At 41.5% G+C, this 23,825-nt stretch overlaps 1 protein-coding gene across 2 annotated transcripts in view; it reads right to left on the reverse strand.

The window, feature by feature from the left end:
- Positions 1-15,003, reverse strand: part of DGKI (diacylglycerol kinase iota) — a 178,196-nt gene extending 163,193 nt beyond the window's left edge. For both annotated transcript variants that reach the window (XM_065658069.1, XM_065657275.1), the window contains exon 1: positions 14,686-15,003. In XM_065658069.1, coding sequence (XP_065514141.1) covers positions 14,686-14,774 — 89 coding nt within the window. In that variant the 5' untranslated portion in view covers positions 14,775-15,003. The remainder of the gene's footprint in view (positions 1-14,685) is intronic.
- Between the last annotated feature and the right edge of the window lie 8,822 nt (positions 15,004-23,825).

Here is a 23,825-nt window from a genome sequence, read left to right on the forward strand (position 1 = left end):
CCAGTGCTTTAAAGCCTGTGATATATCCACTCATAATGCTGCCAAAATCACTCCACAAAATTCAGCAGAAAGTCAAATCAGATCAGCAAAACAGGTGCCTTTCTAGGGTTTAAGGTGTACCATGAATCCACTTCCACCTTCCAATGTGCACTTTATGACTGTCGTCTTATTACCTTAAGACATACACATAGCATTATTTGCAACAGCCCAGCCAAGACTCCATTTTAATAGATCGCAGTCTGTTCTAAGTCAATTAATTAAACATATTTTGCTCAGAACATCACCGACTAGTTTTTCCATAACTCATGGTACAGTATGAAGCTAAGAGTTTGCAGCTTTGTTGCTAAAGCTAATCAACCCTCCATACTATAATAACAAATACAACGAGCAACAGACTGAAGAATGACAAAATATGTTTAGCAAGAATAAGAGAGTTTCTGTGGTGCAAGTCGATTTTGTCTGAGATTATCTTAAGAAAAATGTTTGGGTTTGTTGGTTTTTTTGCTTTGCAGCAGGAACTATCAATTCACACTGGGACATCAATTCTGATGGAGCAGTTTGGCTGGATTTCCCCGGAAATGTGCCTCGTTGCTGGTCCATGTAGACAGCTTCACAGAAAACACAAAACAGCAGAAAAAGTGGATCTGATTCTTTGGGACAGCTCTGTTACAGGTAGAAAAATCCCAGCACAATTAGAGAATTCCCACCCCAGTTTCATCCACTAGCCAATCTATGTCTTCATTGCTGAGATTTCCTTTCCTTCAGCATTAATTCAACCAGCTGCAGTTAACTGCTTTTGGGCTAGTGTCCTCAATCATATTTATTTATACAACCATTGCCTACCACTAAGAATTCGTGCTAATAGTTGAACTCAATATACAAGTGAATCTGGCATTTAATGTTACAAAATACTTTCCAGCAATACTTAATCTCCTACCAGTTGGTTTCAGTGGGGGAAGTGCAGTTCTACTAGGGTAGAACCTTGATGAACAATTTGGTTCATTTTAAAATAAAAGGCACTATTTTGAAAGAGGTGTACAATGGAGTTTTCAAAAATGCCTAATGATGTGAAAACCTAAAAATAAGCTTAGAAATTTAGTGCAGTCACCACATTTTGTCAGTCAAGCTTAGAGTTATAACTTCAGAGTAAGGGCAAAGGCAAGAGCCAAGAGTCAAAGAGGGCACAAGTCAAGACAAATGGAATCAACAGGGACACACAGGGTGGGAGAGGAGGAGAGGCTATGCCATGGGCTCAAGCCCAGCAGTGACCAGGCAGTAGTCTGACCTCACAGCCACTATATGTCCATGTCCTGGAGACACTGCTGTGGGGACAACCCAGGAGAGCTCCTAACAGCTCCCAGCACCTTCATGAACTGCTGCAAAGCACACTAGGGAGATGCCACTTCCTCATCCATGCCAAGACAGTGCATGGGAAGATCAGGTTTGAAAAAAGAAAGTGAGACCTCTCAAGTTACCTAGTGGTTTGGTTTGGGGTTTTTTTGCTGTGTTTTTTATTGTTGTTGTTGTTTTTTTAAGCCATTATCTGTGTCCACCCAGGAAAGCTCCATTCATCTAAAAGTCACAGGAGAATGCATCTCTTGTGTGAAGACCTGGCTTTGAATTTAAACTGTTTCATTCAAGCCTGACCCTGATCAGCTACACTGAGAAAGCTACACTGAGAAAAATAATGTTAGTAGAAATATTAGCATCCAGATTAATACTGGGAGTTTAAATTTATCTCAGAAGGTAAAGTGCTGCAACCTCCCTCTCAGCATGACCTTACTGTGCCAAACAATTCATCTCCTTAATCATCTCTACTTCCTCTTTCCTTTGGAGCTTCCAGAGAACAAAAAATTAAAACCTCAAGAACTCCCTGATATAAAGCATCTTCCACTGCATTTGCAAAAGAATGGTAATGTAAATGAGAAAAAAAATAAGAGCTACTTTGACATGTAAGATCTGTTGAAGTCCTAGATGGTCTCCTTGGGCTGTTTCAGACCAAGGAAGTTAATTCCATACAGATTCAGTAGGAGAAGGGGGAGGATATTCTCACTAAAGAGACTGGGATAAAAAGAAATTATTGATTTTCCACTTAAGCACTTCAAGCTCTAATGAATTTTTCACACACAAAAGAGTACCAAATACAAATATCACATAAGAGGTACATAGTGCCTTTTCCTTCCCCCCCAAAAAGGTTTCTTATCTTTAATAGACACATATATGGAATATCTGGCCTGTCAAGCTGATTTAAATTGAAATTAAATGCATTATTGACAATAGAGTCTTTCTTGTATGTGATGCATTCTTCCATGTCAGAAGTGCTTTATAAGGCATGATTTAGTTTCCTTATAAGCCTTCTTACCAGTGCTTCCTCCAAAAATACAAGTAACTAGAATATTCCCCTTGTTTTCATTACTTTACTCTCCTTGTTATCTGCCACAGATATTAGATTCTGTATCCCCTTAGTTTATTTCCTGTGCTAGTTTAAATCATTATCCTCTTCCCTTTTAAATCCCCACTTCTCCTGTGTTACTTATAGAAAAGTAGGTAAGCACAGCTTTTGTTCTCTTTACCTAATTATTATGTGGGCCAAGAGTCAAAGCAGGGAGTTGAAGTATAAACAATGTTGGAAAAAGGGGAACCGAGCACTTTAACAAAAATAAATCAGACAATGCAATAGGGTCTGAAACACACGGCTATCACTTGCAGCCATCGCTAACAAACCACACTGCTTGTACCACATTTCATCCCTCCCAGACCTTTCAAATTCAAAATAATGATTACATTTCCCACTTTTGCTGGTATAGAGTTAGCAATAAATTGCTTTTGTGGGAAAATATTTCTTTTAAATACCTAACCAAAAAGATTGGAAGCAAGGAGGTATGTTGCTTTTTTAAGAGCAGAACTTTCTGTCAAAGTATCTATTTTCTCTCAGTTTGACGCATTACCTTATGATACATAATGTGCCGAGAGGCTGCTTTATGCACTGGGTACACCTCAGAAGGGTTCTGAAAATGAGCAGCCAGAAGGGCAGGTCCTTGTGTGAACTTGCAGACTTTAAACAGAAAAGAGGGAACCCCATGTAATCAGTATTTCATGTGATTTTTCCATGTTGTTCATTTCAGGCAAATCAGAATATCCTTATTACTTGTATTATACTAATGACTAACACCTCCCACTCAACTGGCAGCCCAGCTGTGAGGAAAAGAATTAAATTCCCCCAAAACTTTATTTTCCTATATGTTAGGTGAAAGTGATATTTAACAAGACCTACAGGTTTTCTTTTTCTAGACTGAGGTACCTGTGAGGAAAACATCTCTTCAGCCAGTTAAAGCAATCAACCACTCATTTTCCCAGCCCTTGCAGCTAGAGCAGCAAGGTGAGAGGTGCCAAACAGATGTATGAGGTACACGAGAGCAGGCAAGGACACTGGCTGACCCTTTGGCCAGTCGTTGCATCCATGAATGTGTTAAGACGTGTTATTCTAAGTGGGTGCCACCCACACCATTTCTCAGATGTTCTCAGAACAGGCCAGAAGCAGTTCATGTAGCATCAGCCTCCACCAACCCATTGCCTCTATTTCCATACCACACATTACTTACACCTCTAAATGCCCATATTGAGCAGCAATCACTAAGCTAAGGAGAGATGTTCCAAATCTGACAATCCTGATCTTCATGGAAGGTGAGAAACCCCTTGTTCCAGGTTAGAAAGGTCAGCCCTGGACTCCACAGGGAGTGGGGATGGCAGGCTTCCCCCAACATGCCAGTGCCAGGAAAGGTTGTTTTCCACGGCCAAAGATGACCCTCAAGAGACCTGCAGAAGGACACAGAAAGCCTCCTTGAAATGAACAATGAATCAGAAACAGTATAAACCAATCCCATACACCTTAGTTTTGGTACTTTATGCACAGCTAAGAATGGATTCTGTTCTTCAAGTATCATGTCGTCTTCTCCCTTCCACATTTCTTCTTGTAAGGCCCATTTCCCCTACTCTTTTTTTTTTTTTTTTTTTTGTCAGTTAGTTTTGGGATGGATTGAAGGAGCGGGGGGATATGTTTATGTTTTCTCCCTCCCCACAGATTGATTTGCATGGGCAAAGCAAAACATTTTTTCTTTCTAGATTGCAAGTCAATGAGGTCCTTAAGATAAGAGGTGTATAGACTGAGGCATCTGAAAAAAATAACTTGACCATCTCAAAATTTGTTTTCCTCATATAGGCCATATACATCTTGTCATAGGACACAGGGGACCACCTCAACTTCTCCTTCAACCCCAGCTACAACCAGTCCGGGAAGATGCTCAAAAAATGAAAAAAATTAAGGAAGAAGGAAAAAGCAAGAGACTTCTGAACTGGAAACTTTAGCCAACAGATGAGGTTTACAACAAGCCAACGTTTTCTTTATTTTAACCACATTACTCTTCCTTAATGTAACAGCCAAACCTCAGAGGACTGGTGGAGGGCATTGTGTACATATATATAGGAAACGAAAAGTACTTTTCACTGTTTTTCCTGGAAACTATGTGCCATCTTGTGTAAAGAATCTCTTTTTAGCATGGATCTCTAGGATGTCACATGCTGAAGGGCAAGTGGGTATAAACTGAGCTCACTGAAGCCCATGATACTGCCTTGAAAAAAACCTTCACTACAACTTTGACCAAAAAGCAACTGCTGAACTCCTCACAGATCAGGTTTTCAGCTGGTATAAAGTGCAGCTGCACAACAGAGCAACATCAGTGTGCAGTGGCCTGCATCGTTCTGTTCAGCTCTGCAATGAGGCTTAGAGCATCAGGAAAACAGGGAAAAAACCCCAGCTTCCATTCCTGTTCTCCTGCTTTGCAAACACAGAGATCTGACAGATGTAACCATTTCCCTGCCTGGCAGCTCATCAAAATTCCCTCTTTTGGATTGATCTTTATGAAGTTTGAGGGATTTTCTGAGGATAGGCTATATGCCTTCAACAGCAAAACTAGAAGTATGTGGGTAACAAGGATTATTTCAAGCTTAGTGAACCTTCTCTGCAGTTCCTACCTGGTTTTAGACTATTAAACCACACGTAAGCACAGCTAAAATTTCAGCTTTCAGTAAAAATTGAAACATTGAAACATAGCAGAAACCATCTGTAAAAAAATAGACTCTGGAACAAAAGGTCAAGACAGAAGCACATTCATGTGTTTTGATGCAGAGTTTTGCAATGCATATATGTTTTTAGATAACTGGCCCCACATTAAGAATTATGGGCTCCCTATGTAATATTTTATGGAGAGGAAAGGAATTAGGTTCTTTCAAGTAACATATCAACTAAGTTGGCTAGTAGGGAAATGCTAGGAGAGTGTGGCAAGGGTGGTCTCCATTTCAGCTCAAAATTCACACACAGTCCTGATACCTCCACGACAGCAAACACCTTCATGTCTGTACCACCTCGTTTGGATGGAGTCAGCCCACTCAGCACACTGAGCCACTTTGAGCCAGCAGGATCCAGAAATCCTGCTAGTAGGGTTTTTTGGATCCGTCTCAGTAAGCTGTTGATGTGGTGAGCTGGTTTTCAGGCTCAAACTCACAGTCTGTACTAGCTCAGGGCAAAGGGTACAATAAGCTCACTTCTGCCTACTGTAGACAGACCCTGAGAACAATCTTACTGAGACAGACCAAATGTTTAACTAAGCCAGCAGCTTTTGCCTTCAGCCAGTTGGTAAAGGATGCTTATATAGAGAGAAGAATAACATGGCAAGCACAAAGGTATATTGCCTTCTGTGTCCCCATCTTGCCTTAGCAAAGCAAAGCTTTGGTCTCCTTAAGATGGGCTGCATCAAATCCTCCCACTTCGAGCTCACTAATGGATTTTTACAGTGTTCATTTATTTAGTCTGTTAATACAGGATTGCTCATCTCCATGATATTGTGTGGCAATGAGATCCACCACATAATATTGAATTGTAAGCAAAAATAACTCCTATTCTTCTAAACCTGTTTGACAAGCTTATTTGATGCTTTCTGTTTCTTACATCACAGGAAAGAATAAATTAGCATTCCCTACCTGCCTTCTGCTTGCTCCTCATGGCATTCAAGCCTGTAAAGCTTTTTCTATTGAGTCTTTTCTCATCCATAAACTGTTTCGTTTCACTGATCAAATTACTATTGCTCTATTTGCCTTCTCTGACTTTTATCTGCTTCTGAGAAGTAAGCAGAAATATTCATAGAATTATCTACAGTGAGTACTAAATCTCTCTCCAAATGGGTAATAACTAATGCACAGTCCATCCTTGCCTGAGTTAACTGCAAAGTAATGCAGAGAAAAGCAGCCTTATCAACCCAGAATTGCAACCTTCATTTTATAGTCCATTCATTCACTACAAGCAATTCTTTTGCAACTTTGCAGTTAAATCTCATTTTAAATAGCCCAGAGACAAGTTTCATCACCCCATAGTTTATTTCCTGTTTCCAATTTCCAAAAGCACATCTAGCAACAACCATTCTAGCTCCATGTGAATCCCTGATAACATCCCTCTAGACCAAAAACTGATCACTTGCCTGTAGTCTTAGCATTTAATCAGTTATTAGACCAAGAATCCTCACCCATAGACCAATGTAATTTAGTTTCTTCTGGACTAAGAATGCTGTTCAGGGGAAAAAAAAAAAAAAAAAAAAAAAAAAGAAAGAAAAAAAAAGGCAAAAGCAGATACATTATGTCAATTAGATCATAAAATAAACAAACAGCTTTGGCAGAGGAATCAAAAGTAGTGTGACTAAATACTGCCACTTCAGCCCATCTCCAGCCTTGAGCAGTTTTACAGTCAGGCTTAGGGATTTGTCTGGGTATCAATATTAAATCCAAATCCCTAGAGGATTCACAGTTATCTCAAAGCTCACATGTCTTGGAAATAAAGCACTAGCTGCTCGCCCCTAAAACTGCAACATACCACAGCTCTTGCTCACAGGTTACTTATTGGTGGTCCAAAGAAGGTGGCTGTAAGAGGACAGTAGTTTTGATAATTCCTGGAGCATTTCTGGAAGTTGAGGTGTGAAGGAATGACATGCCTTAGCTAAATGCAAAATAAGTATTTCCTTTTCTTGCAGATACAATGCAAATACTGCATAAAAACACAGAAGTAGCAGACATGGGTCAGAGTTTTTTCTGTGTATATTTAGAATAAATAGATATATTTAGATTAAATGCAATCAAAGTGTGCCTCAACAGCTGCTTCCACCAGACTGCTCAGACAGTTATGCTGCTTTTCAGCTGCCAGTTAACTTTGTCACAGTTAGTGCCCTGCACCACTTTACCAGTGAGGTCACTACATCCCCCAGTGTCTACAGAAAACTGGGAATGGCTGCACAAATGAGAAAAGAAGTTACGGTGCTCATAGTCTCTACAACACAAAACTGGGTTGCTAAGGAGGATCCACCAAAGAGTCTTAAATTATTTTAGCCCTCTAGTAAGGTTTCATGAGGAGCACTCACAAAGAAGAAAAAAGTCTGGAAGCTCTGCTGCATATATTTTCTTATTCCTGCAGTTCCCCTCAGTTCACTGGGCCGTGCAGATGATCATTTTCTATACAGCCCAGTAGTTCCATTTGTTGTCTTTGACTTCTTTCAATTTCAAGCCCTGTAGTCTTCAGTTCTGCATTGCTTTGTTTTAAGAGAAGCATTGTAAATCTATTTAAATTCACACATATCTCTAAATTAAAGTGTACTCCTGAAACCTTTCTCACCTTCTCCCCTTAAAAGCATCAGCATCCCTGACCTGAGAGAAAGAGTACAACAACCGTTCTTCTGTGTCAATGATTTTGATCACAGAAAGGACAATACAGACTCAAATTTGTTTTCCATAGAAATATATTTAAACAGCAAGGGAAAATCATTACAAAATCAAAGAAAGAAATCCCTCTTCTATGGATGAAAGGCAAAAATTATTGCTAGCATTGTTTTCCTAATGCAAGCAGCACAGACATGAAACTTTTCCTGGAAATTGTAAAGAGGACATGACTGCAACAAAACAGGCCACCGTGCTGAATAAAACAGCTATAACCTGGGTACAGCTCATGGAACAGAAAGTACCATGGTTAACTGTGTTTGAACCTTACCCTCTTGCAGGGTTGAGGTAAAATTGAAAGAGCTTCAAATGCAAGCCAAATAATTTATAAGATAACTGAGCCTCATATTGACCACGAACAAAACCTGCCAGGCTATAAATGAAGCCCAGAACATTTGGATTTGTTCTGTGTCTAGGAACACTGAAGTGAATATCAGCAGAAGCATTTTCAGAAAACTGTCTCCTTCACACATAGGGAATGGCAAAAGAGGATACAACCCAGAAAAGTGTCAGTATAGACCAGTTCAAGGGTTTATTGACTCTATAATTACAACAGTTTTATATTTTCTTATATAATGTAATCCTAAGCTACTCAAGGTTCCTCTTTGTTTGCATAAGACCCTTTCTGCACTACAGAGGAATTAAACACATATTTACAAGTTCACCAAAATATGAACTGATCCCTAATGTCAATGAGCTCTTAAGCAGTAAATAGCGGAGAATCAGTTTTATTCTGCAACTAACTTGAGGCACATCTCTATGAAGATCCAAGGAGAAAACAAACAAACAAACAAAAAAACCCACCCACACAAAAAACCAAACCAACAAACAAAAAAATTAACAAAACAAACAAACAAACAAACAAAACACAAACAGCAACAAAACCCCCTATTGAATACCACTATGTTGACAATTTTACACGTTAATTTTCTCACCTAAAACAACCTGCAGGGTGCACAGTCAGTATTAGGTAAAGCAGCTATGCAGAAAGGTCATCTGTTTACTTTGCTTTGAAGCAGATGAGGTCTGGAAACGTACACAGGAGTGTCTAGCAAAGTGAACTGAAATATGTCAGGCAGCACATAAATGCTGCACTGAGCTGGCCTCCTTGTCTCTCAAGAGAAGAGAAACCCAAGGGACTGCTGTTACATGCTCAAACAAAAAAGCCTTCCTGAGACAGAAACGTGAATTGCCAATATCAGAAGTGAGATATCAAACCCATTTGCTTGAAGAACAACAGCTTCCACAGCTTCTGACATTGCTCACCCCCCTGCCCTAACCCACCCCAGCTCACCCAGCCTACCAGAGTTAGTTCCCAGCCTCACCTCTGTGGAGGTGAGACGGAAGCTGCTCCTATGTAGCATTTTTCCTTTTGGGCAGAAATTTTTTGCCATCAGGAACTGCCGAGTGCTTTTAGTACTGATTTGTATTAGACACACTCATTTTGCACCACCTGCTGAATGCAACTACATGAGACATATTCCTGTTGTAAGGAAAATCTTAGACTGTACACTCATGGGGAGAAACTAAGTTGTGCATCATCTGCTCTGTATCACAGTCTTTCTAAAATATTCAGATGCCTGGTTATTTCTCTCCATATATCCCAACCTAAAACTCACTAAAGGGTTAAATAGACCAAGCCCCATACTTTCTCCATGCCCCCATACCTCCAGTGCTTTTGTTAAGGGAACATTCTTCAGTTTTAAAACAATCTTTTCAAACCTGATTTAAAATAGCAGTTTCCTCTCAAACACAGGGCTCTGTTTGAGTTCCTGAGCTGCTCTCAGTTCCTCACAATTGCATATATATTCACTAGAAAAGAGAGCAGAGAAGTGACAAAGCATTTCAGATGCTTTCTTTAAATCAAGATAACAAATAAAGACCTTTTGCCTTAGAGCACTGCACTCCTTGTAGGAGCTCCTCTCCAGCCAAAGGACTCCAGTGATTCATTTACAATTCAGAATGATTAGACCAACATTTTCTACCCTGAAGCTGAGGAAAAACCTTGAGTTAAGGAAATTTCAGTAAATATGGAAACACCTGGTGAGTTTCATTCAAGATCTGTGCAGGCAAGGCAAGAGTAGGAGTTATGCAATGGTTTCCTACCTCAGTGCTGCTTTTGATTAATTACAGTGAAAGTGCACTCTTTCATCGACTGTTTTAAAGTAGAATAAGATTATTACAGGAGAGACTGATCCCTGAGAAATTACAGAAGACATGGATGAACCCAGATACTCACTCAAATTTCTACTTTACCTGCTCTGTGTTCCTCATAAATCCTTTTTTTTTTTTTTCTTTTTCCAACTGCAGTTAACACTCTGTTTAGATATCACCACTGAAATATCCATAGTGACCTTTACTCCCTGGAGAACAGCACAGCTTCAGAGCACATCACTATGTGTGAATTTAAACCATTTTTGCCATCACGCATTACTTGACATTTAGAGATCATCACCAGGATACATAGTCCCTGGTGCACCAAAATCTACTTGAAAGTTTTTGTCATCTTTTACGGCCTTTACCAAACACTTTCACCTCTCCCTTTTTTCAAATATGGATTTACTGTAAATGAGGATTTGGTTGCATTCAGGTTTCTTTGAGGCTATTCAAGTGTTAGGAACATTTGACGAAGCAGCCCACTGCACACAGATCTCCCAGCAATCAAAGAACAAGGATACCCTGATGAGCTATGTTCATCCACCTCCAGGGTGAGATACGAAACGTAGGTACTGCTTCAGACCAAAACAAGCAGGAATTGAAGAACCTACTATCTAAAACGAATATTTCATTGGCAGGACAGAGATGAGAGCCGCAGAAGTTATACTCACTTTCTAATTGTTACTGTCACTGTTTCACAATATGCGTTCCAAGTCCTGACACATAACTTACTCAAAGAAAAAGTCCTCTGAGAAACCCAGGAACTCAAGTCTACTACACTACACAATCCTTAATCTGTTCACGTGTAATCACAAGTCTGTGCAACTTCATTCAGGTCTAATGAGTGTAAGATTCCTTCTTTCAAACGAAATGGTAATTTGACCCTAGACTTATACCCAGTCAGCCTTCACACTTCACCATCCTGAGATTCTCATTCAGTTCCCCCACAGCCGTCAGGCAGCTTGCCATCTCCCCATGTCCGGGACCTTGCTTCTCCCGTTTGGAAGTAGATCCCACACTGGTGCTTTGTCAATTGTCAAGAACAGCTGCTGATTTTTCAGGATATATCATATATCCTCATCAGTACCTCTGCTATTTCACACTCTGTTCCCTGCAGTAACCCAAGATGCGTGTCATCCGGTCTAGGTGATCTCCCACCCCCTGGGTTCTCAAGTTGCTTTACATAAACCAGGCACATGCAGATCAAAACCCAGAGTATTAAGAGTGAGTAATACAGAGTAATGTTTTGTTCCTGATGTAAAAATATCTCAAGTTTGCTTGCAACAAATATTTCCATATGAGGTTAACAACTTGACTTTAAATTTAATCATACTGGAAAACACTGAAACTTACCTCAAGATCACGGTAAATGCCCACAAATCAGAGCTTGCCATCCTGAATATGACTGCAAATTGCTGTTGTCTGAAAACTTTGAAATATCGAAACAGAATTAAGCTATACTTTTCATAGACTAAAGATTCGCATCAGACATACAGCTTCCTCATTGGTATTTCTAATCACTTCTTCTCTTCATTAAAAAAAAATAATAATAATAATCACCACACAACACTAGCATGAATCCAGGTTTTGGGCACCCAAAGACTGACATGAGTTTCCAGTGTAGAGCAATTACTACAATCACCTTTAAGAGTTACAACAAATGGGACCTTCAGCTGTGGACCAAGTAGAAAAATATGCCTTCCAATTGCCTATACATTTGCAGTTAATAATTTGACCTGTGATATTACCTTGGTTCAGAGGAGACTAAACTTGTTTAAAGTATTCAGCCTAAAAATAATTTATGAAATGTTGACCATAATTAACACACATATGCATTTTACAGATGAGGAAACAAGCAAACATACACTATATGAACTGTTTCCAAAGTAAGGGGAATGAAAATGTCACTTCCTATTACTTACATTTTCAAAGTTAATTTGAAATTGAAAAGTCAGCAGATAAACAGACTTGAAAAGAAGATTATTTCCAAAAATGACTACGCACCCGGGCTCAACAAATTAGCTTATTGGTCTCAACATGGGAATTCAACACTATTGCCTTTTTTAATTAAAAAAAAGACAATATACTAAATTTTAAACTTTATGCACTTTCAGAAGCTACATTATTTTCACTAATAAAGTCAACAGCAGCAGAGAAGCATTTCCCTCCACAGAGAACAGCACACCTAGCTGTAGTCATCCATACAGATGACACAGGTAACATAGCCAGAATTATTCCAAACTGCCAGACCCAGGAACACATTCAGCATCCTCTGTTGGCCCTTTTCTCCAATAATTACTCCCAATATTGATAATCACTCCCAATATTGCAAAGGGAGAAGGAGTCTTGACTCTCGGTTTTTGGTTTGTTTGGGCTTTTGTTTTTTCTTAGAGTTTCAGCTTATCAATATAAGCTTCACTGTAATAAGCTGACTAAAGGCCCTTCTGAAAGCATGCATTCAGACAACACTGCTCTGCTCACATGCATGAAATATTCCTGGAAATTGAACCCCAAGATGGCTGGGTTTGGTTCAAACATCCTTGCTTTTCCAGGCACTTATTTGGAATTTTCCAAGCTTTCGACTGCAAGATCAGCCTGCATCTCCCATGAGGACCAGCTTTCCTCCTGGGCTCCTTCCTGCTTGGCTAGAAGCACAAAGGGAATGCTTATGCCCAAGGGGATTCCTCACCCCTCCCTGTGTAGGTCTGTCAAAACCTCAAGGGAAATTTGGCTTATGAGACACAGTTCCCACACTGAGACAGAATGATAGAGACACAGAAGCAGAGAGACAAAACTGGAAAACAAAAAATCACTACACCTCCTAGTACTGAAGGGAGTGTTTTCTAATTCCTTAGAGATGTTTTGGCAGTGAAAGGAGTTTCATTTTTGTCTTAGGTGACCTATATATCAGTATTAATTAGTAGTCATTAGAATATGTTTTCTACTGGAAAACAAATGTACCAGGAAAGCTGAGACTTTCTAAATACTATGAATTTAAAATGATGCACGATTCTCACACACACAACTCTTATTACCATTTTTCTGTTGCCTTGTAGTTACATATTTCACTGAAAAATGACTGAATGTTCAAGCAAAAAAATGTGAATCAGAAGTCCAGTTTCTCCACGTGCACACTACTATTTTCCCAATAACAACAAGTGCAAAATATCAAGGACAATATTCTCTAAATGAAACCAGAGCATCACACAGTTCTGCTAGTTCAACTATTACTTTGTTCTGGAGAACTCATTTGCAAAAATAACCTGAAGCTTGTAAGTGTCTTGTTGCAAACAGGATGCGATCCTACATAGGAGCCAAAACTAGGGTTGGGAGATAAGTCCTTTAATAGATTGTCTGAAATATTCTATCTTCATCAGAGCAATCTTAAATTGCTAGCCAAGACTGGAGAATTATTCCCCTGCCTGCTTTAGAAGTGACGAATGAAAGCAATTTTCTGTGGTGGGAAAGGAACAGAAGTTTTCGGTTTTCATCAATACATGTCAATATGGTATTAATATAAACCTCTCTTTGAATACCTCTACAAGTAATCTCAAAGAGTCAAAAGTAATTTTTCTTTTATCAAAAGAATAAAACACACTTAGGAGAGATTGCTGATTAACTAGTTTTTGTATGGTAATCTATCTCAAATTAACATGAAGTTCCTTTGCTTTCCTAATTAGTGAGCATTATTCAGTTTGAAGGGGTTTTTTATTATTTTGTTTTAAGTATGATTGATGAAACCAAGTGCAAGTGAACAGCAGGATTCCTCTGGTCCATGCTCAGTATGATGCAGAAATTGTTGTGAAGGTCACATGGGCAAATAACTTCCTCACATGGAAAATGAGGGAGGGGGTCTACAAAGGCAGATGGAAAGGGGGATGGGAAATCCAACCACAAAGCAAAGCACAACATCACAGGAACCAGGGAGAACTATAACTGAGCCTGATCTAAATCCCCCAGCAGACAATGGCTGACTTTCCAGATCCATCAGGAAGCTCTGGCTCAAACCCTCTGCATTACATGGCAGAACTCTGCTTAGCTTTAGACTGCAACAAGCACATGACTTGAATTCCTCGTCCCTTGTTTGGCAGAGACAGGGATGTCTTTCCAAAGACCGTGTTAACTTTTGCAGGGAGTCCTATCCCTTCCTTCTCAGCCAGGAAAGTCTCCTAATTTTCGCAATGGTGACACTTTCAAATGGGGAGGAAAGGGTTATCTGTGGGCACCCAGGAGGAAGAAATCACAACACTCAGGTGCAAGAGCCTCCCAGCAGTAGAGACAGCTACTGTTTTCCAGAAGCTAATTCAAGCATTCATTACCATAGCCCAGAAAAAATGGCATAACTGATGACTACAAGCAAAATGACTGGCATTTCTGAATGCATACTGCGCAGTCCCTCCATCATTCCCAAAATCCCTCTTTGCTCCCCGTCCCAATTCTCATGCTATTTTCCACAGCACTATGTGTGCATAGTACTGAATGCCATGAGCAAACATGATCCAGCACAGTCAGTGAACTGTGTTGAATACGGTGCATCTAAAAACATCAGCAGATACAGCATCATGTGTGATAAATGTCATCTTCATGTATTATTAGAGAAAGGAAATATAGAAAGCTTGAAACACATTCAGTGCTTGCATACAGCAGTCAAACAAGATGGGCCATTATGTCACTGAAAAGCTTAAAATTCAACAGTTCCTGCAAGAGCCCACTTACCAGCTATCCAAGGAGCCCGGCACAGACAATTTACACCTGCTCTGTTTCCTGCTGCTTTTGCAAAAGAAATCCATGCATCCCACACTCATAACTTCCAGGAAAAGTCAAAAAAATCTGAAAGTCCAGCACCTCAGAGAGGCAGGCTAGGTAGGAAAACAGAGAGGTGTTCAGTTTTTGAGGAAATACTCTCCAGTTTCAACTCATAAGCCCCTTCCCCTGCCTCGCACCACAGTATGCTAAACTGAATCGGGGAAATCTAAAGCAGAAGGAAGAAGAGAAGTATCAAAGGCCAGTTCCTGTAAGAGAAATGGCACTTGTGAGCTGGTCAGTATGAGCCTGCTGAAATGATGTATGGGTGAGGTGGGGAGGGTATATGTGCACACACATGCACACAGACGTCACAGCTTTCCTTGGAAGTGGATTAGGTGGCAGATGGTGTCAGAACCAGAGCTGCTGTCAAGAGCAGAGTTCACGCTGTCCTGCTCCGCTGCACTTAGGGAAGAAAGCAGCAAAGACAAACCATAAAAAAATAATTAAAAAAAAAAAAAAAAGCAGCTGATAAATAGCTTCGTCTTTGGCAACGAGAGGAATGACACCCCTTCGCTTGTTCCCTTCTCCCCCCAGAGTCCTTACAGGCAAAATCCTCTCTGAAATGGAGACAAAAGAGGAAGCAAATGTAGACGTGCAATCTGCAAGCGTGAGAAATACCAGAGGCTCAGTTTTTCACAGGGAAAGTAGAACCTGCTATTACCAACCCAAATATCAGTACCCAGGACGGAGATGGAGGAGGAGAATACCCAGCTTAAGGTCTATTAAAAGCAAAGGGATTAAAAAATAAAAAATATTTTAAAAAATAGAAAACCCCACTGCCTTTGATTGCCAACGCAATGAAAATAAATGAGGGAAATAACGTTTGGGAGGGATGTACCAGCTGAAAGCAGTCACAATGACTTTGTGCAGACACCCCTGTTATTAATAATTATTACAGATAATAAGGGTTTTCAGGCTGAGCAAAAGGATCTTTTTCAGCTCCTAAAACCTCATCTCTCCCTGTCCTGTCACCTACCACCCCCTTTTCTCTCTCCTCTGAGCACCTGCTTGACATAGCTTTCCTTGTATTATCATTAGCTTCATGGATAATTGATAGCTGAGCTCGTCCAGCTGATGCTAAGAAAAGAACGACAAGGTGGTTAGACACACACACCTACTATAAATAGACACACAACATGGCCAGCGTTTGCCAGCATCTGATGACGCCTTCCCTCCTGGGTCCTAAAGTTAGCTAGTTTCTGAAAGTCAGGGAAGCAAAGGAGAGCAAGGTAAAATGCTTTCAATTAATTTTGCAGAGATTGAAGGGACAAAAATAAGAGTGAGGCTTTATATTTTTATGACATGCTAAAAATACCCACTTTATGAAACCTTCGGCATAGTTTGAAAAGCACAGTTTAAAAGCCTGTACTTTTTGATTTTTTTTTTTTTTTAAATAGCAGCTGTGAAGTTCAAAATATTTAGCTGGTGCTGGGGTCTTTGCTGATAGGGCTGGAAAGGGACACAAGAAGACCTCTTTGTTGAGCACAGCATGTGGGAGCTAGACAGAGAATAAAGCAAACCTCATGGTTGCACTAAGTCCCAGGGTATCTCTGCAGAGCAGAAGTGCTCATGCTCAGGTGCTCTGAGAGCAAAGGCTGTCAGTCGGTGAGCGCAGGGGAGTCACGGTTGTCTCTGCATAGCTGGCAGGAGGCACAGGCTGCCTCGGGCACTGAGTCAGCAACAAAAGCTCCAGCCTCATCACCAGTTGGTTCTGGACACTTCTGGGGCAACATCCTGACTTGTCCTTGATGGGATATGCCAGAGGTAGGCTTCCAGTTGGAAAATCCTTAGTCTTGCTTGGCCCATCACCAAAGGCTGGGGGAGGTATGCTACTCCACCATGCTGTTCCATTTTGCCTACACCTTCTTGCTGATGACCCTCTCCACTGCCCCTTCCAGTCCTGCAGTGTAGAAATTACCTTTGCATGATTCACCCAGACCCTCTGGCACAGTCACTCCACTGCACAGCTCACCCCACCTCTTGACTCAGTCTGCAGAGCATCAAAAGAACCACCTGCCTTTCAGAGTAACCTGTCTCTCAGGAGCCAGGTGGTATTTTCTGCCTTTGGTCAGGGAGAAGTGCTGTTAGAACGCTTCCTTGGAGCATTTCTACCTCCGGCTTTGGAAGTCTGGCACAAACACACGTAGCTCTCGGTGCATTTTTCTTCCTTTTACAAAGAAGTTACCTCAACACGGTGTAGGCTCAAAAATTACTTGCTCCTGGATTGAGGCAAATGTTTATCTCTTTTTTTCTTAGTCATTGTGTTCAGTTGCACGTTTCAGATCATATCGATTTTTTTTTTCTGATGTAAAATGCTTATTTCTGGAAATTCTTAGTGCCTTCTCTCTACAAAACCTAATATAGGCTGTTTCTATTTGCCAGGTCTCACTCACTGATAAGGCAAGCATCAGTTTAAAATTCATTCTGCCTAAGGAAAGCAGCTGTAGCTAAATATTTACCCCAGCACATGCTAAGGTATCAGCACTGGTTTTGTCCTCACAGTAGCCACCTCCCTTTTCAGGGCTGATGAACTTGCACATGCATTCAGGCCTTTCTCGTACTTTTTTCTTGGTGGTAATCTCAGGCTGAAAGCCATTTTAGACTGCAGGGGTACAGCTATGTGAAAATAAACAACCTTTTGCCCTAAATCTCATTCAAATATTGAGATGGAGAAAATCTGGCACTTCCAATAGGAGAAAACATTTGTCTCACAATTTACCACATCACACACAGACAGCGCCCAGTCATGATGCAAGAGCAGTATCTCAGAATACAGGGAAGGGGAAAAAGAAGAGGACCTAAGCCAAGCCTCCGTGCAGTTGTGTGACAGGCAGCAGGCGCACAGCAAGTACAGTGGTACAAAGCCACGTGAGCTTGAGGAGTGGGAGGAGGACTTTTTCTTAAAAAAGCTCCAGAGATCTGCAGAAGGTGGAGGTTTCATCTTCAGAAACTTGTAGCTCGAAGCTACCAAGAAAAGCTGTGTCAGGCGCAAAAGAAAAAACATCCCTTTTATAAAATTGCTTACCCAGTCAGTGCAGGAGGGCAAGAACACTATGGGGAAAACAAAGAAGAAAAGCATTCAAACAGATACACACCAAAATGGATGCTTTAAATATTTAATGTCCAAAACAAACAAGAGAATTTCCCAAAACAAGACTGCTGGTTCAACAAAAACCAGCAGTGCTCCCAATTAAGATGACAGAGGTTTTATATACAGTTGCACTAACACCGGTTGGGAAGAGGTAAAACCCATCTAGAGATTAAAAGATGCAGGTTATAGAAAACCAGGGATCAGCTGCAGAACAACTGACCTTCCCTGTCTTTGTTAAGTTTGCACGAAGCAGTTAATGCCACCAAAAGAGTGGGAGGCAGTTTAGCAGGGATCAGTGCTAGGAGTCTCAATAGATTATGCTATTATTTTGAGATTCTGTAAGAGAACAAATTAACCTTCTTTATAACTTCTGGCTCACTTTAGTAGATTTAATGGATGTCATAGGCTGGAAATACCTTCTTACATTCCTTTTATTTCTGTACTGATTGTCCTCCTTACAATGAAAATACACTATTTGAGACCTTGGCAGGGGGAGTGCTGGTGCAGTTAACCACACGGTCAAACCCTCAACTGCTTGACTGGTGTTTTGCTCATACACATATGACTGAAGCAATCATCACCCTCAGATCGGGAACGTCTTTCCCACAAGCTCAAACCAGCAGAAGCCGTTGGGGTTTGTGAACTTTCCTTAAAGCAGATGGCATTGTGCATTCCACCAAGATCATCTGGGTATTTTCACCTCCAGATTCCCACTCCTGCAGGGCCCAGGAGGATGACAATGTCTCACATCTCTCTTGATGGCTGCTTGTGGCACAGAAGAGTTTTTCAAACATTGTACTAAAGGGCTTTATCTTGCTACAGGGATAAGAGTTCCTTACAATTTGTGATACATGAAAATTTAGAAATCTCTTCCCTTCAAGTCCAGACTGTGCAACTGTCACATGGCTACCTGCAATCACAGGGACAGAACCCAATGGCCAGCATGGTCCCATTCAAGCCTGTATTTCCCCCACTATATTTTTGTTTTTAAATCTCTATTGATTTTCCCACTATCCTTTCAAAAATTTTCAAAAAGGAGGGAGTTTTTTGGCTTTGCTTGTGGTTTTTTGGGGGTTTTTTTGGTTTTTTTGTTTTCATGTGTATGTGTTTGTGTGTGGTTTTTGTTTATTTGTTTGTTGGGGGGGGGGAGTTGTTGTGTTTTGTTTTGTTTTTACAGGCATACAAGCCTGCACACCTCACACAAGCAGAAAGGTATTTTTTTTTCTGTAGATTAGCCAAAGGTGTCATGGATTTCTACTCCTGTTCAGCCCACTACTGAAATTCTGCATTTCAGATGCAGCTCTAATGTAACACCTTATTTTACCTCAAATAGGGATGAATACCCAGAAGTTACTACCAATGCAGAATCTCAGTGCAGAGTGCACAGAGAAAACAGGAGTAGGAGGTTTGCAGAAGGGAAAAAAAAGTCATTTACCAATGAAAGGGTAAGTTGGAGTGATGCACTAAAACCTGATCTTGATAGTGACAACTGCAGAAGGAACTCTTCTGGTAGGAGATCAGAAGGGGCAAGGTGAGAAGATCAGGTAGGCTGAAACTAAGCCTGGGAAAGGGAAGCCTTGCTTAGAAACATAGTCACACTAGTATTAGACTCCACACAAACAGCTCAGTCTGTCAGACTCTCTGTCTGGCTGAAGACCCCCGAAGCCTCACCCCATCCACCACATACTCTGTTGACCCAGTCTTTGACTATAAATGGGAAACTTATGAAAGGCGTGGTAGGTAGAAGGGCTGAATGGCTGCAACTCATTCACAATGCTTACAAACCAGAGTATATATCTCTCTGAGTTTAGCCACAAGTGAGTGCCTGGGGTAGGTATCACAGCTCTCCTTAATAGCTGTTTTGCAGGCAGACCAGGACAAGGGAGAAATAACACGCCTCAGGCTATCCTCATGAACTCATTCAGAGCACAAGATGCAGTGAGGTCTGGTGTAAAGGGTGGCATTTCTAGGCACATCACTGTTGCTGCAAGAATAAATCTTGTGGATTTGCAGGAGAATCCAGTACATCCTCCTGGTTTTTGCCATTACTGGCTGGGCAACTTGAGCTAATGGGCATTTTCCTGTAGCTCTGCCTGCCACAACTTGTCATGACTACCCTGGGAGAGGCAAGACAAGCAAAAGAGAATGACGATAGGCTCCCACCTGAGATAGTTTTGACATTGGTCACAAGACAGATTTTGAGCATTACAGGGCCATAAACTGTATGGTTCAGCCTGTCAGCCACTCAAGATACACAGACCATATCTGCTTCTTGAGGACAGCATTAGCTCCTACCACCAAAGTAAAGTCTTAAAGTCAGGACTTTGTGCGAATTACTCAAAAACATGTATGCTACCAAGTCCTATGTAGTCTAAGGGTATTCTCTGAACAGTAGGAATGCATTAGAACCTGAAATTAAAGTGTGCCCTGACCCTAAATTTATGTGGCAAATGTGCGGGCAGAGGCAGCATAGAGGGTATTTTTCTTAGCTTGTCAAGACAGGCATACCCTGTAGCTGTGGAGATTTCATTTCATTTGGGAAAGGCATTTGTGCCCTGGCTGCCTACTTCTGTGGAGATGGGGCTTTTTACAGGTTCAGGGAATACAAAGATGAGCTGCTATGGGAGCTCACAGGAACATGTCTATCTGAGGAGATCCTGACGGCACAGTGTCTGCAAAGTAACACACTGCCACTCTTGACTTCTGTTTCTTTTTTTCCTTTCTCCTTTTATTTTCCCACGTTTTTTCTTTTACAGCTCTTTTCTTTTTTCTCTGAGGTTTTTGATGTCCATGGCTCTCTCCAATTAACCTTGGCTCCCACACACACACTAGAAAATGAACGCAATGTATTCCTAAAAACCTTCACTTTCCTTAGGTAATAGGACATTTTTCCTCCTCCTTTCCCTGCTCCCGCCTTTTGGTATCCTCCCCCCACACCTCTCTAATTCAGTATTCTTATTACACTTACTTTCTTTGCCTGCCTTCCTTCTTCCATCTTCTCTGTTAAACCTCCTCCCTCCCATTGCCTTACAAATCTCTGCCTTTCTTACCCAGCTCATTTTCTCCACCAACCATTCCTCCCTTCCCCTTTTATCCCGTTCAGTTCCTACTCCCCCATTTCATTCCTACCCACACAGCATGCATTGTGCCTTTCTCCCCCTGCCCCAGTTTCAAACCTCCTCATTATATTTCATTTTTCTGAATTCTATTCAAGTTCTTCTATAAGCCTTCTCTAGGCTCAAATTCTCCTTTCATCATGTTACTGCATATTTCCCATTTCCTACCCTTTTCCCTTCCTCGTTCCTTCCCCATCCACCCTCTCCACTTTTAACTATGCTAGGATAGGTCTTCTTATTAAGAGCTATGAGCTATCCAAATTTTGGACATAAGTTTTTCTGATCAGGAATAAACCCCTGTATCTCCCTGTGCTATTTACATGTCTATAAGCACCACGCATACTTGAGTTCTGCTACATGCAGTCTTCTCCTGTCACTCATTGTCCATGTGCTTTCCTGGCCTGGGATGAACCATATAGTTTAACCCTGGAGACCCAATGCTCATGAAGCCAGGCACACATTATATCATGCAACTCAAACACAACAGCTCTTTCTGGTAGGACAAGCTCACAACTTGCTATTTACTCCATGAATACCAAAATCAGCCCAATTTCAGATTTCACTAGAAGACTGATTTACAGACTCTCACACACTCTTGCTGGCACAAGCTGGTGCGTGTCTGTGTGTGTACATACCCCAGGATGAGCAGGGAACGCTGCCCTGTGTCCACTGTTCAGAAATAATGTGAGCTCTGATAGAAGCTATGCCAACCACCAGATCCAAAAGACAAATACAATTCTTTCTCAGTGTGAGGTGTTCTTTTCCAGTAGGCAGAAGGGCATGATTATAATGAGTTATTTAAAAAAAAAAAATTTCAATACAGTGAGATCAACAAAAAAAATCCAATTAAGGAAATCACTCAATCAGCCTCCCAGGGCTGGGGCTGATCAAGGAGCCATTCAGTAGGACCTCCAATACATAGCCTTGAGTCTGTACAAAGATGGTTATTTTCCATGCTGTGCTGATCTAAACAAAAGCTATACTTAACCTCCTTCAGCCTCCTCTCATTCCCAGAATCAAATGACTACATGCTTTGGCATTTTAACTCCAAATGTAAAAGCCACAATACCTGGTGAGAGATGTCGTTCGCAGCAGGAGGGCTGGTGTTGAGCAGAGAACAAACACAAGCACCAGGCACCCAGGCTCTTGGAGCTACTACAGCACTGTAGCCAAAAAAAAAAAAACCACCACACACACACACCACCAACCAAACAAAACTGATGTTTTAAGTTTTCTGCTGAAAGAGCAAGCTTGGATCTACACTTATCCCCTCTGATTTTGAGATGGGATGGGCTGAAGGTCAGTGAAGAAAGATGCTCTTCAGGCTTTATCAGATCTGGGAGAAGACATGGTTCCTAGGACCTCCCAGAGTCAGGGTGACAACTAGATACATCCACAAACCTTAACTAATGCCACTTCTGCACTTGCCAATCAGCTTCTAAGGTCTGTCCATCTCCCCCTCACCATCTGCCATCTCCCACTCCTCTCCATCATACCACACAGAGAGGGAACATAACTCAGGACCACCTCTAAAATACCTCATGAATTTAAGGCCTAGCTAAACTGGCCTAGCTAAACTAACATGGAGAATTCATCCTCTGCCTTTGGTGCTGGTTACACAGAAATGTCATTCTTCAGCAAAGGAGCTGATGCTGCTGCTGCAGCTGGGAAGAGGTCTTTACAATCAAAAATGTTGGGCCCTTGTGCTAAACCATTTTGTCATCCCCCCCCGCCAAATCCTTGAGGTGCTTCTGCTGGTAGCCAGTTGCCATAGGAACCCTAATCTTTATCTGTTTTGCTTGTTAAATAAGCTGGCATCAGTACTCTCTTTTATGGGCTGCTCAGTCCCTCTCTTCCCTTTAACCCTCCCTCCCTCCAAAAGAGATGTAATAAGAGGAGAACATGTTTGACAACCCTCCTTTCCTCCTTTCTCTCCTTCTCCACAGCTCCTATGAGCTTTTCAATTCCAAACCCCAAAATTTGGATGAAGTATCTGCCATGATGTAGAGGGGTGCATTAGGCCTGTGTGGAAGAAGAGAGTTTACAGATCATGGAAGGAGAGGCTGGCCACTTGGGAAGAATATAAGGCTGTTGTCAGAGGATGTAGGGAGACAACTAGGAAAGCTAAGGCCTCCTTAGAATTAAACCTGGCGAGAGGGGTCAAGGACAACAGGAAGAGCTTCTTCAAATACATGGCAGATAAAACTAACACCAGAGGCAACGTAGGCCCACTGATGAATGGGGTGGATGCCCTGGTGACAGAACATACAGAGAAGGCAGAATTACTGAATGCCTTCTTTGTCTACTCTGCTGGAGGGTGTCCTGAGAAGCCCTGTACCCCTGAGGCCCCAGAAGAAGTCAGGACAGTGGAGGAGTTTGTCTTGGTTGATGAGGACTGGATTATGGACCAATTCAGCAATCTGGACATCCATGGGTCCAGATGGGATGCACCCGCGGGTGTTGAGGGAGCTGGCTGAAGTCATTGCTGGACCACTCTCCATCATCTTTGCCAAGTTGTGGGAAACGGGAGAGGTGCCTGAGGACTGGAGGAAAGCAAATGTCACTCCAGTCTTCAAAAAGGGCAAGAAGGAGGACCCGGGTAACTATAGACCAGTCAGCCTCACCTCCATCCCTGGGAAGGTGATGGAACACCTTATCCTTGGCGCCATCTGAAGGCATACCAAGGATAAGAGGGTCAATAGGGGCAGTCAACATGGCTTCAAACAAGGGGAAGTCATGCTTAACCAACCTCATAGCTTTTATGAGGACATAACAAGGTGGATAGATGATGGCAAAGCAGTGGATGTGGTCTATCTTGATTTCAGTAAAGCATTTGACACAGT

Source organism: Caloenas nicobarica, chromosome 1 (genome assembly GCF_036013445.1).
Source record: "Caloenas nicobarica isolate bCalNic1 chromosome 1, bCalNic1.hap1, whole genome shotgun sequence".
Lineage (NCBI taxonomy): Eukaryota > Metazoa > Chordata > Aves > Columbiformes > Columbidae > Caloenas > Caloenas nicobarica.